The 14,715-nt window shown below is 45.3% G+C and overlaps 2 protein-coding genes across 3 annotated transcripts in view; both read right to left on the bottom strand.

Moving 5' to 3' along the window:
* kiaa2012 (KIAA2012 ortholog) overlaps positions 1–14,715 on the bottom strand; it is a 55,566-nt gene that overhangs the window by 19,267 nt on the left and 21,584 nt on the right. The gene's annotated exons all lie outside the window — the stretch shown is intronic.
* fzd7a (frizzled class receptor 7a) lies at positions 1,087–4,201 on the bottom strand. The gene has a single exon (XM_076993791.1). It carries the CDS (start codon positions 3,563–3,565, stop codon positions 1,895–1,897), a length of 1,671 nt encoding a protein of 556 aa, XP_076849906.1. The 5' UTR covers positions 3,566–4,201; the 3' UTR covers positions 1,087–1,894.

The following is a 14,715-nucleotide window of genomic DNA, read 5'->3' as shown; positions in this document are numbered from 1 at the left end:
GCTAAAGATGCCTAAAGGTCATAACACTATCGTCAGCTCCCCACACTCCTCTAGTGTGTGTGACCACAGTGAATCGTTTTAGAGCCGTATGACATCATGCAGCTTGTAGCTATGCAAAGTGGGGGGGGGGGGGGGGGGGGGTAATGCTGAGATAACAAGGGGATGTGGCCTAAATGTTTGGGGTTAGCAAATGGTCACCTCAGCCTGACCGCACCTTTACTGTGTAGGCTTTTGCTGACCGTGCAGGACAAAAGAATTGTTCCGGTATGAATAAGAGTGTTTTAAGGTTGGAACCATCTGGTACATACAGTGACCACACTAGTTTGTGTGGTATAAAAGTGCAAATGGATGAAGATTGATTGGTGGAAATGTCTTTGGTTAGGACTAACATTTTGTGTGTTCCATATGAAATCTTTAATGACCTCTGGTCTCTTACCAGATTAATTCCAGACTGAAGCTTATTACCAACACAATGTCAGCTGCAGGTGAATTTATCATGGCAGATGTGAGTGATTTACCAACAGCAAACAATTTCAGTACGATGGCTATGTATAAACCTAAGGTTCTGGAAAGCAACTAAACAAGTGTCCTTCAATATCAAGAACTGTGCACCTATAGGTGGCGCCAGATAATTAGGTTACCGATTGTTCCTCTCGCCCAAACAATAGCCTGTCTGTGCTTTTCTCCTAAGGTACTTGTGAAGAACATTATTCTCCTATTTTGATACTCCTCATAATACCCTTTACCTACTGATGTTTATGACCAACCCCCATCTATTGCAGTGATACTGTGTCAGGGATCATTACCATGTCTTGTTTTATAATACAATATTTTGTCACAGTATAGATTGACATTTCATTTGACTTCCTCCTATCAGTAATCAAGTATTGGAAACGTTTTCCTTTATATATACTTTTTAAAATTAGGATCTATATCAAAATGCAGAAGAAAATTATGCCATATCCCCTCTTATGATGAACAATAATATTAATGACTAAATTAACAATTCTAGAAATTTTCAAAATACAGAAAATATATAAATAGCACTGGAGACATCAATATTTATGAAGCAGACAGTTAAAAATCTAATCATTTTATTCAGTGAAACTGTACATATACAAATGACCTCTTACCAATTTTGTTTTAAAAATCAAGTAAAAAAACAGCAAGATTATCTTCATAAATACATATACTCTTTAGGAAAAGGTGATTATTTACATGTTACGTAGTTTAAAAGGAGCTTGTGTAATTTCACAGCTGTACACATGCGTGTAGTCCACAACCCCAGCGAGCATTTGTCAGTCCGTTTGTGCCACAGAACTATGCATGATTGTCAGCGAGCGGCTGTGAACGTCATACAAGTCCAGAGAAAACCAGAGAATACATTTGTAAGGCAAAACACGTTCAGCTGTCATTTATAGAATCAAGATTCCACGGTAATAAGAATTACGCATATTGTGCACAGTAGAGCACTGTTTGAAATGAAGGCCTATATGTCTTAAAATCTGCAGAGATCACATCTGTAAATTATACTGTTACATAGAGATATAGTCAAATATCTTTTTCACAGACGTGGGAGTTTGGGGGAGGGGGGACAGAATGGTCAAACAGCAGTCCATCAGTTTGGGAGCATTTTGGCACATATAAGTGTCCACACAATTCTATTTTCACCCCCCCCCCCTCCAAAAATAACAAACAAAAAGAACAAAAAACAACATTAACAAAGCAAAGGACTGTTCATTTAGCCTAAGCATATTAGTTCGGCTTGACTTCGAGTACAGTTCTATGCTTGCGCTCTGTTAAGGAGAAAATGTCTCAGAAAAAGGGTCGCCTTGGCTTCCCAAACATTGCTTTAAATCTCAATGTGTGTGAGGGAGACTTGCAGGTTCTCATTTCATACCGTTGTCTCACCCTGGTTACTATTACTGAGTCTTTTATAAAACCTGCGCCAAGACTGCAGCGTTTTGCCAGACCATATCCAAAACCCAGACGTTATGCCCACAATCATGGTCATCAGATACTTGATCATAAAAACAGTGAAGTCCGGAGACATGGGGGCAAAATTATTGACCGGACAAGGCACAGCAAAGCGCTTACAGGTCTGCATATGCCAGGTTTTCTCCCACTGCTCACGGAACGCCTGCTCGTAGAAATAGCAGGCGATCACTATTGTTGCAGGGACGGTGTAGAGCACGCTGAACACCCCAATGCGCACCATCAACTTCTCCAACTTCTCCGTCTTCGTACCGTCGTGCTTCATGATGGTCCTGATCCGGAACAGAGACACAAACCCGGCCAGGAGAAAAGACGTGCCAATAAAGAGGTAGACGAACAGAGGTGCCAGGACAAACCCGCGGAGCGAGTCCACGTTGTAGATGCCTACATAGCACACCCCCGTGAGCAGGTCCCCGTCCACTTGCCCCATGGCCAGGATTGTGATGGTCTTGACCGCAGGGACGGCCCAGGCAGCAAGGTGGAAGTACTGAGAGTTGGCCTCGATTGCTTCGTGCCCCCACTTCATTCCCGCAGAGAGGAACCATGTGAGGGAGAGGATAACCCACCAAATGGAGCTCGCCATACCAAAGAAATACAGAATCATGAAGAGTATAGTGCACCCTTCCTTCTTTGTTCCCTGTGCAACAGTCTTATAGCCATCGTCATTGAATTTATCAATGCAAACCACTTTGTCCTCCAGGAAGAAACCTGCTGCATAGGCAACAGCCACCATAAAGTAGCAACCAGAGAGGAAGATGATGGGTCTCTCTGGGTACCGGAACCGCCTCATGTCCACCAAATATGTAAGTACAGTGAACAGAGTACTCACACAGCACAAGATCGACCAAATGCCCACCCAGAGCCGACCAAACTTGACCTCCTCCTCTCGGAAATACATCAAGCCGTTTGGTTTGGGGGGCTCACACGGTGCGCCACAGTCCTTCTCCCCCATGAAGTAATAGTTCAGGTAACTGGGCACTTTAAGTTGCAGAGGGCACGTGAACTGCTGACTGGGTTTGCCTATGTTGGGCGGCAACGTCAATTCAGGGACGTAGGGTGTCGGGTCAGACGTGGGGCTTCCAGTTTCCGACGTGTTCTGACCAACGCATATCTCACCGGCGCCATGGACAGGAAAATTCTCACAACGCAGTCTCTCCGGCCACTGGAAGCCGAACTTGTTCATCAGCGCCTCGCAGCCCTGTCTGGCCCGCTCACACAGGGACCGGCACGGCGGTATCGCCTGCTCCAGAACCGTACACACCGGCGCGTACATCGAACACAGGAAAAACTTCAAGTCCATTGAACACTGGACCTTCACCAGGGGGTAAAACTGGTGAACTTCCAGTCCGGCATCCTCCTGGTTGGTGTGACCTAAAAGGTTTGGCATGATGGTTTGGTTGTACGCGATGTCCGTACACAGCGGTATGGAGATGGGCTGGCAGAAGCCGTGCTCCGGGATGGAGATGCCTTTCTCTCCGTGTTGGGCGCCACTTGGCTGGAAACACACACAAAAAGTCAAAAGAAAATATCCAATAGTCCCCGCAAAGGACGGTATTTTGGCGACAGCCATAATTATCAGATTATCTGAGGGAAAGAAAAGATCCCAAATGTTTTCACTTCACTTAATGTGCCACTGCGTTTCAACAGCAATTTCTTGTGGAAAAAAAACGACTTCTCAATCTGAGGTAAAAAATCCCCTCAAGTTCTCACTCTTCACTGGCGTCGACGTCTCAACACCGAGTTACTCGCGGTGTCCAGGGAAGCATGTTCCGAAGTTAGGACGAATCCCTTCGCAGTCGGAACCCAAAAAGTAGCCTAATCACTTGGGCAGGACGGTCAAGTCCCTGTGGAGTTTATAAAAGCGGTTTACCGTGGCCAGAAACTTGCGTTTATGTCGAATCCAGAAAACAGCATTTAAGAAAGTCCACTACGATCGTTTTGGGGGGGTTGCAGGAAATCTTCTCGAGGTGAACTTTTCCATCGGTCACATCGTTCATAAAAATCCTTGCAGACGCGTATGTCTCTTCAAGCTTTGTTCGTCGGTTATCGGAGCAGAAGACGAAATATGCGCTTTTACGGAAACAGGTCTTTCTCTGTTCTGTAGCGTCTCTCCTCTGTGCGTCTTTTCGCAGCTGTGCAGACGCACGTCTCCCTGTAAGGTCTGAGCGCTCGAGCGCTGTACACACTATAACGTGAGCCGTCGGTTTCCAGGTACCCCTCATTCAGATTCACGGCCCCTCTTGTGGGGCGCCTTGAAACCGAGAATTTTAGACCAATCGCATACTTTGTTTTCCTTTGCTCCTTGGTCCTGATTGGTCAAAGGAAGTAATTGCAGAGGGTCTCAACTAACAGAAACTTTCCCCTCTGAATATGCTAGAGTACAATGTTGTAAGTTGTGTCTTTCATATACTTATAACCTACGAGTATGTTCAAAACTGATTTCCATGAGAACCAAATGCTTTGGTTTCTATGGTCGTGATTTGGAGTGTGGACTGTTATCAGATGCCTTTGTTACTTTATCTTATGGAGCATTCGATGAATGCTCTCTCTCTCTCTCTCTCTCTCTCTCTCTCTCTCTCTCTCTCTCTCTCTCAGATTTTTTCAGATTCACAGAAGTTTTATTGGCATGATTGTAATTTACAACAATATTGCCAAAGCATTACAATAATACCAATGAGAAGTTACAATGAAAGCAATCATTACAAAATAAGTGACAACAGTGGTAAATAAAATACATCGATAATTCAAATAAAGACTATACACACAATACTTTACTGAAAATGTAACAGCAGTACTGTTATTGTTAATTCTCTATCACACACACACACACACAAGCAAACCTACAAGTGAGATTATATTGAGCTAATCATCCTATATTATGTCCGGATAAGGTACTGATAATACAATTTCATGATGCGATAGAAACATTTCCTAAGCTGTAAAGATTTTTGAAATCTCAGTGCAGATAAGTGTATGGTACAATTACCGTAAGTGATACTGCAGACATTGCTTTTTGAAAATAATAATTTTCAGATATGCTGATAGTACATTTACATATCCCACTACTTTTGCTGTTCCAGTATTAGCTTTTTATTTTTGATTTATTTTCAAGCGTGTGTCTAATGTGATCCAGCCGTAGAGTGGCAGACTGATCTTAGGAGCTCCTACCTAAATGTCAGAGGAAGTTTCAGTGTTCACAGTGAAAAGACACACCCTTTCACACAGATCACACCCACTATGGCCGTCTGCTCTGAATATGTCGGAGCAGTAGACAAAGCAGATGATGGGGTTCTTATTTGAATAAGCCTCATATCACAGTCATTTAGCAAGAGAGACAGTAGACTCCAGCTCTTTCTTAAAACCTAATAGCTCTTAAGAGCTGAGAATGGCTCTTAAATTGTCCCCCATATGCAGATGTGTGGTTAAGTCACCCACCTTTTAGACTGTGAGCAAACAAGTTAAACACTGAAATCTTCTGAAAATGATTTCCCTAATAGAAATTTCATGGCCTGTTACAATTACCACTGGACCATTTAATAATTTTGCACATACCAAATATGTCCAAGGCAAGTAGCATGTTACTGAATAAGTTTCTCCTGATCATGAATAAAAAATTCCCTGCACTTCTGTGAAGTGAGTTTTAAAAATTGATCTGAGAGAGACAAGCATGGTGCTCCTCAGTATGTAAATGTGAGGACGGAGAAAGATAAGCCTCTACGTGGACTTCAACATCAATCATGGAATAGAGGGTGTTGCCGCCTCGCCCAGGGATGGTGCCACATGTGCTCTTCATCACCCTCCTCATCGCCTGCCTCTCACCACCAAGGAGCTTCTGTCCCAGGTTTGAAGGCTGCCTTACACAAACTCACTGTCTCCCATCAGAGAATACACATCATTCATTCTGCAGCAGACTACTGATCAGACATGTTTTATTATTATCACTTGTATTAAAAAAATATATATCCTAATATATATCCCAGTGGTAGAATCTTTTTGGAATGGGTTTTTTTCAGAATTTTGCAAGATTAAGAGATTGGCTTGCATGTGTCATTCAGTATGGTTTGAATCCATTATATAATAGCAGAATGATGATAACGATGCTAACAAACCTGCAAAAAAATATTTTTTGAGCTATACATGAGCGATGCTTAGGTTATTTCTACTGATCTCTCTTGTGTTTAATGTTGAGATGCACCATGGTTGGAGTTCCATTTAAAGACTTTTAGACACATTAAACGAAGAGATGATACCCTCATGCACTGCAGCTGAGAGTCAGGCGATTGACAGCAGTGTAGCTGATTAAAGCGGCCGGGACAGTGCAGACGAGTTGTACTCCAGTGCATTAATATGTGTGGCCTCCCACTGGACCCTATTAGCGTTCACACTTGCCTTCAACTTATGCCTTCACACGTCCACTGCAAAAGGAAGAGATGAAAGGAAAATGGAAAAGAAATGAAGAAAAGAAAATAAAGGAGAGAAATGTTGGTATGTGGTCAAATAAATCTAAGATAATCCGGTGAAAGAAGCCCCTTGGTCTTGGGGTTTCACAGACGTAGCCACTTGCAGCTTATTAGCACATTTTCATGTCACACATAAATCACTCAGTCAGTAGTTAAATCACTCACTTTCTCTTTTTGGTGTAATTGATCACGACTATTAATCACCTAGTGGAAAAGCCATGAAGCTATGTAAACTGGCATGACTGATGTCAATATTTACTGCCCTGCCCTAATTAGAACTGTGCGTGTCACTGTTCTCACTAATGCAGTGGTAGATGAATGGGGAACATGTGCAGCCATTACAAGCATTAAATACCAAGACTGTGCTTGGTCAAGATAGCAGTGGGTTGAGGTTATATAGGACAACATGTATTAATGTTTAAGATTACACTACACTTTGAACATTTCACTAATCTTCATGTCCGTAATGCCTGAAAGAAAGCAGGTTGTAATCGAATTTATAGCACACTCGGGACTCATAATGTCTAGTGATGTAATGAGAGTGTCCCCCTCAAGATGGTTTAGGGTCGGTACACTAATTGAAGTTATTGTGTTATTGTCATTACTAGTTCTCGTTATAGAAGGGACATTGTTGATATGATAACTTTCTGATTTCCCCAGTGAGCAGCTCTGAAGTGACTAACGTTAATCCTACGGATATCACCCATTTCTGTCCAAGAAGGTTTTAAGATTACACATATATAAGATGTTTCTGTATGGATTAGACACTGATGTTTATCTTGCAAGAGACTCAACTAAGAATGTAAACGTCTTACAAGTCCCATAGAAAATTTGCAGATAACTTAAGGACATTTTTATGCTCTGTTTCTTTGTTCCCTCATATGGAGCATGTTTATAATATGACAGAAGTTGGGAGTTGCACAAAATCTGCAGATCTTGCATTTATTTCATTTTTAGTATCCACCGCTCAGGATCATTGATGTCTCACCCATCAAAGTCTGGAGCAGAGCCATCTCCTAGCCAGGCGCCCCCCTGGCTTATTCTGTGTCTTCTGGAAATGTTCTTATTCCACTGTGTCTTCACTTTCCCAGGCACGGTTTTACTGCACACATTCCTCTCCTTTTGTTTTGTAAAACAGATCCATATCTCTGTGTGCGTTTGGGCAGGTTCAGCATTGCAGCTATATGGACAGCTTTTAGCAGGGATCGCTGATAAGCACCAGTAATTGCTCAGCAACCTTTGTCATCGCATTGTGTTCCTCACTCTTCCGCTCTTGGGTCAGACTTTTGTTCACTCTCCTGTTGAATTATATACTTTTATTCAATTTAATTATTAAATACTGTTCATGGACAAAATCAGAAGGGTCTTTGTATCTTTTAAACATTTCTCTCTCACACACACACCCTCTCTCTCTCTCATACACCCCCCTCTCTCCCTCCCTCTCTCTCTTTCTGTGGTAAAACCCTCCAACAGCCATTTACTTTGTCCAGTAGTGCCTCTGTAAATTTGTGGGGTGAGAGGTTAGGTTTGGCCGGGCCCTTGCTTTCACCCGGTCTGGCACCGGGGCACATAACTCAGCACACAGCGCAGAAATGGGCAGCGTAAAAACATTTCAAAGGACACACCGCCGGTCCCGTATGTAACGGTCCCGAATGTAACACAGTGCCATGGGCCAAGTGTGTGTCGCTGCGGTCAATTAGCTGCCGTGCTAGTGTGCAAGGCTTCAGCACGGCCCCTCCGATGGGCCCCGCCTGCACCTCCCCAGGGGGAAGAGACCTGCACGCTGACTCCCCCCCAACAGCAGGCTGGCAGCCACCTGGGTGGTGCTGGCACACGGGCCAGTCCCCCCACACGTTTGTGTTGGCAAGACACACTTGGCCCTTATCTGCTCCCCGTTTGGGGGCGACTGTTTTGTGCAAGGGGGTCATGAGCCTGTTTTTGAGTGATTGATGAAGTTGGGGCATTTGTGTGTGTGTGTGTGTGTGTGTGTGTGTATTTGTTTGTTTCTTGGCTCGCGTACATGTATCTGTCTGTCTAGTCTAGAGAGCAGCTGTGCTCCTGTGAACCTCTTACAGGTGTGTGATTTTCACAGGCCACCGCGAGAGACCGCACCATGATACCTAAACATAACCACACCGACGTTGCAGTCCACAGGAGCCTCTCCATAGAGCCCCGTCTGTGCACCCCAGTCCATATATCTCTGCCTGTATCCCAGCAGACAGGCAGCGGGACAGGTTCTCGTGAGTTGGGCGGGGCGTCACGGCCTGAGCAGAACAGGAGACAGTTGCTGCGGGGAAGGAATGCTGCTAACCAAGAGTGGGCGAGCAAACAGGCCCTCCTCCGGTCTCCAGGCGGCACGGCTCGAGGACAGACTGCAGGCCACGTGTTACCTAGGATCATAAAAGACTGGAGACTCATTCAGGCTTGGTAATGAGACCCAGTGTAATAGAGACAGGGTTAGCAGAGATCAAGAAGATTGAGCCTCCATGACACCCTGGACCACTCTTTTGTTAAACTGGGTTCTTGTGTGGGCTGCTACTTGCAATGCTTTGACATTCATGGACTGTAATGTGTTCCATTACAGACTCTTAATGATAAAATAGAAATTTAAATGCGGTCTTAATAGTTATACAATCTCTGCTTTTTAATCTGACTACTGTGCTTAAATGCACTGTGGTGTGGCATGACCCGAATGTGGCATTAACTTTGACCTGATGGAAACCTGCTCAATAGTGCTCCTGTTGTCAGTGGCACTGTTTACCTTGGACTTTAGAAATTTGATTGTGATCTTTCAAGTGAGTTTCTTGTAATCAAAAATATAAAAGATGGCTACTGCAATATATTATTTTTATTTTCTGAATGTATATATATGTGTGAATGAAGAGGTGGATAGCATGTCATGCCAGTTCTATTGGCTTTTGAATGTTTGCATCCAGCACACACACCCCTCCCTGACCATCCAGCACACACACCCCACCCTGACCATCTAGCACACACTCCGCTCCCTGACCATCCAGCACACACACACCCCTCCCTGACCATCCAGCACACACACACCCCTCCCTGACCATCCAGCACACACACACCCCTCCCTGACCATCCAGCACACACACACCCCTCCCTGACCATCCAGCACATACACACCCCTCCCTGACCATCCAGCACACACACACCCCTTCCTGACCATCCAGCACACACACACCCCACCCTGACCATCCAGCACACACACACCCCTCCCTGACCATCCAGCACACACACACCCCTCCCTGACCATCCAGCACACACACCCCTCCCTGACCATCCTGCACACACACACCCCTCCCTGACCATCCAGCACATACACACCCCTCCCTGACCATCCAGCACATACACACCCCTCCCTGACCATCCAGCACACACACACCCCTCCCTGACCATCCAGCACACACACACCCCTCCCTAGAATCAACATCCTGCCGTTGACCCAGCAGTGTATCATTCTGTTCGACCCAACACACCCTCACACAGTGGAGATCGTGGATCAACTGTGCACAGAGCCAGGGTGTTTTTTTTCTTGTTATATTTCAGCAGGTTGTAAGATTTTTATTCACAGTTTCCTCTTCTTCCTCCAGTACTTGCTCACATGTCCAACACCACACAGATCTCTGCTTCTGCCTTCCGTACCTCTAAAACCTTCCACTGATGGAAGACGTTCCCGTGTCATTTGTCAAACTCGAGTGGCTGGCTGTCGGGGAGCATGCATCATTCTGATAATCCTCTAATTCAGCTGAGGCCCTTTCTATGGTGGAAGAAGTCCTAGCAGTATAAACACGCCATCCAACTAACCTAAACACAGCCGCCTGCCAACGTACGCGTTAGGTGAAACAGTTTAGAGAAATGTGGGATCATCAAAGGGCAGATTTAAAGGAGCCGTGTACATGCCTTCCTCTTCACACACACACTCACTCTCTCTCAAACACACACACACACACACACATTCATGCACATTTACACAACATGTTCCAGGTTAATTGAAAGAAAAGCATTTGCCAATACAGGAAAAAACCAATTATGAGGTGTCCGTAGTAAAAAAGCTTTATGACCACTACTTTCCCTTAGTACTGCCGACAAAAATATTTAATTTCCGTATGTCTTTTTTTTTTTACATCTTGCTTTACGACTTAAGCTCTGTGATTCGGCCTGCAGTAATGTCCTCAGCATTTCTGCTGACTAAACCAGCGAAAGCAGACATGAATGAATAAGGGGACTGTTTGTACTGTGCCTGTTCGCTGCTGTGTGCGGCCCTGGAGGTGCCTGGAGGGGGGGGGGGGGGGATTCTGAAGCCTCCGGCCCGCGTCCTGCACCCCCAAGCCAGGCTGCGGCGCTGGGGAGAGTGCTGCTCACGGGGGCCAGCTGGCTCCGATCCGTCAACGGTTTACAGAGCCCCTACAGTATAGTCCAGCGGTATGTTACCTTCCCCAACCTGGAAAAAGCCATCGCAGCTGGGGGGCAGGGAGTGGGGGGTGGGGTGGGTGGGTGGCAGCAGGCGATGAAAGAATGATTTATGCAGCACGAATACCTTGCGTGTACCGTCGGCCCACGAAAGAGCGGGGAGGCTGTTCTGGCGGTGCAGACCGGTCCTGGAGAGGGACGGACTGCTGGTGCAGAGAGCAAGAGGCAGGGGATGTTTAACAGACTTGTGTAAACTAAGCAGGGCGGGGCGAGCAGCTCGTGTTTATTACTAGGCAGAAAAAAAGCAGTTCCATGGCACCTCTAGGAGCAGCTGTACACTGAGTGGCATTCTGGTGTAGAATTATTAAACATTGTGACCTTCAGATGGCAGGAAATACACAAACACACGCAAACACACACACATGTGCATATGCAGCCTTTTAGGAGGAGAGAAGCGTCTTCTGTTTTTGCCACTTTTTTTCAAACGTGTCTGTCTGCAGGAAGATTTGTGTGGGTGTGCGTACGTGTTCTTTGTGCCTGCGTTTGTTGACGTTTTAATGTGAAGTCCTCTCAGAAATCATTCCAGTGCTTGTGAGTTTTTTTCTATGTCTCTTCTGTCTGATACAGTCCCTGGATCAACTACCTGGTGCTTCCATTTGATGCAGGTAGCCAAACGTTCTTCACAAGCACCGTGGGACACAGAACAAAACAATGAACTCCCTGCACTTACAGCTCATCGACTCTGACAGCTGGACGGTCCGGGTTGAATCAAGGGTCTCGGGGAAAACAGCTGCACTGACCCAGCGGTGACAATATTTATTCAAACGTGGCTGAGAAGGGGCAGCTTGGAGTTGCTGCAGTATTTTACTCATAGCCTTTAAAGACGCACTGTTCACTCCAAGGTGATAATGGACCCTTACAAAAAATAAAAATAGACATCCAGTTTCTCTGACTTGGCCAGCGCTCCAGAGATGTTTGGGCTATCGATCTGGCTGTTCAAATGGCTCCTCTCACCGGGGTTGACGGGATGGGGAAGTCTCAGTGCTGGAGGAAGCGCTTGGCCCCCCCGGATTGGCAGGTCAGGCTTTTACTCTGACAGGAAATCAATGGGTTTGAACAGCCTGACGATTGCAGCCACCCCTGCTGCTTTCCCGTGTCAGACTGTTGTCTTTTAAGAGGAAAGACCAGCGTTTAGGGGAGCCGTGGTTCACGTGGTTCAGGACCCTGTGTGTGCTTTGCAGCAGGGCCATTTCTGTTACCCCGAGGAGAAGGAGGACTAGATCGATCCCGCTCCCGGGATGGGGTTTGGAGAGTTCGGAGCACCATGTTTGAGATGTCAGAGCACACGGACAAAAGGTGGAATAGCCATGCTGGGGGGTGGGTGGGGGTGGGGGAGTAGCATGGGGGAGCAGGCCTCCATGGTGAGGTAGGAGCATGACGCACTCCCGCACACATGTGCTCTACACCCTCCCTGTGTGTGCACTAACACTGAGCCCGCAAGGAAGACTCTTTATGTGTTCTGCACACGCACACGCACAGGGTGTGCATGGGCACGTGGTCGCTGTCTTTGAGGAGGAGGACGACGTACCTGTTAATCAGTCCCCAAGGACAGTGTGTGTGTGTGTGTGTGTGTGTGTGTGTGTGTGTGTGTGTGTGTGTGTGTGTGTGTGTGTGTGTGTGTGTGTGTGTGTGTGTGTGTGAATGTCCTCAGGGCTCATCCTCAGCAGGTTTCAGGGAAAAGCCCAGAACTATAAACAGGAGCAGAAACGGTGAACAGAAATCCTTCCACTGCAGCCAATCATAATCCAGAGGCAGTGAACTGTGCTCAGCTACCCAGAAACACCCAAATAACTGTTACCATACTTCCTTCTGCCACTTTAAATCACCGAGCGAATGGTGATCTCAGAGATATGGTGGACTTGTGGATGTAAGGATGGTGGGATGAAGGGAAGATATACAGTATTTCATCCAGTCAAAGCCTGGAAAGACTAATGAACTCTCAGCTCTCCGTAACGGGAAAAAAAGGATCAAATAAACGATATCTACATTCAGAGATGTCCTTTAACTTCTTGTTCACTTTAAGTTTTCATATCTCTCCTTGTGTTTGTCCACTGGTCCCTCCTCCTGTCCACCATGCTGTTTCATGGCGAAATCTGAATGAATGTGGCTGTGTGTGTAGTTAAGTGTTAAGTGGTTAGTTAAGTGGATTTGCTGCCTAGTGTATTTGTTATGATTTTTAATTGTGAGTAATGTTGCATGTGGAGTGGTTCTTCTTGGGTCTTCATCCTGGTCTCCAGCCTTCTTTGAGACGCTGTATACACATTTGTCACGTTCAAGCCCAACTGCATAATTCTTTTGAATCTGAATATATAAGTTGAAATTTTTATGAGCTTGCATTTGTAAATGTTATTTACTTTACTTTAAGACCTACATGAATAGCACCGCATGAATAAATCTGCATTATTATTTTATTATTTTCACCCATGGGACCAGACACTAGCTCAGTTCTCCCCTTCCTTCTCCATCTTCCCAGAACTGATGGACTGGCTACTGCTTGTACACTCTGCTTCTGTTCTTCCCTGCTGTGTGTGTGTGTGTGTGTGTGTGTGTGTGTGTGTGTGTGTGTGTGTGTGTGTGTGTGTGTGTGAGAGAGAGAGAGAGAGAGGCAGAGGGAGATAGTGCATGTGCATCCATGTAAGTGTGTCTTTTGGATTGCACGTGGACTCTCTTTTTCTCATCATACTCACCACTGTGATCCCTGAGGTCTCTCTCTCTCTCTGTGTGTGTGTGTGTGTATGTGTGTATGTGTGTGTGTGTGTGTGTGTGTGTGTGTGTGTGTGTGTGTATGTCTAAGTTGACTCTGGCTCCTCTGGTCTGCTGACACATTCTGATCTCAGACATGTATCCTGGCACCATGGGTCTCCAGTTTCCATGACGACCATCAAAGTTTTTTTTAAGAAATGGAATGATTTTTCTTCTGCCACTATCCCTACTTCATACGCTTGTACTAATCTCTTCTTCCTCTTCCAGACTGTCTCGAGCTTTCTACACTCCTTTTCTCCTTATGGCTTCCAGAGAGATTAGTCCCAATAAATCTAGACAAACAGACTCAGCAATTATATCTAAATAACCAACCCAGATGTCAATTTTGATATATTCAGATTATTCATTATCATTTGATTTGTTTGACTGGCATTTAACCTTCATATGGGTTCAGAGGAGTCCATCTCTTGCTTTCTGGAGCTGCTTTGATGTTAGCGTGGTGTTTGATGTTAGCGTGGTGTTTCATATTAGCGTGGTGTTTGATGTTAGCGTATTGTTTCATATTAGTGTGGTGTTTGATATTAGCGTGGTGTTTGATATTAGTGTGGTGTTTGATATTAGTGTGGTTATTGATGTTAGCGTGGTGTTTCATATTACCGTGGTGTTTGATGTTAGTGTAGTGTTTCATATTAGCGTGGTGTTTGATGTTAGCATGGAGTTTGATGTTAGCCTAGTGTTTGATGTTAAGGTGTGATATTAGCGTGGTGTTTGATGTTAGTGTGGTGTTTTATATTAGTGTGGCGTTTCATATTGGCGTGGTGTTTTATATTAGTGTGGTGTTTGATAGCACAGTGTTTGTGGCGTATTACTATCATAACACCTTTTTTGGAAGCCTGTCCTCCATATCCTCCCAACGCTTTGCCTTCTGTTGCCGTGGCGATCGCAGAAGTTTCAGACCTGGCAGAACATTTCTGACAGCTTCCATGTTGAAAGAGTGCACCTGAGAGGAATGGAGTGAGAGAGAGAGAGAGAAGAGAGGAAAAAGAGAAAAAGCAAGAGGGAAAGA

This window comes from Brachyhypopomus gauderio, unplaced genomic scaffold, assembly GCF_052324685.1.
Source record: "Brachyhypopomus gauderio isolate BG-103 unplaced genomic scaffold, BGAUD_0.2 sc122, whole genome shotgun sequence".
Taxonomy (NCBI): Eukaryota; Metazoa; Chordata; class Actinopteri; order Gymnotiformes; family Hypopomidae; genus Brachyhypopomus; species Brachyhypopomus gauderio.
Note: the sequence above shows the minus strand (reverse complement) of the source record. Positions and strands in the feature narration are given on the sequence as shown.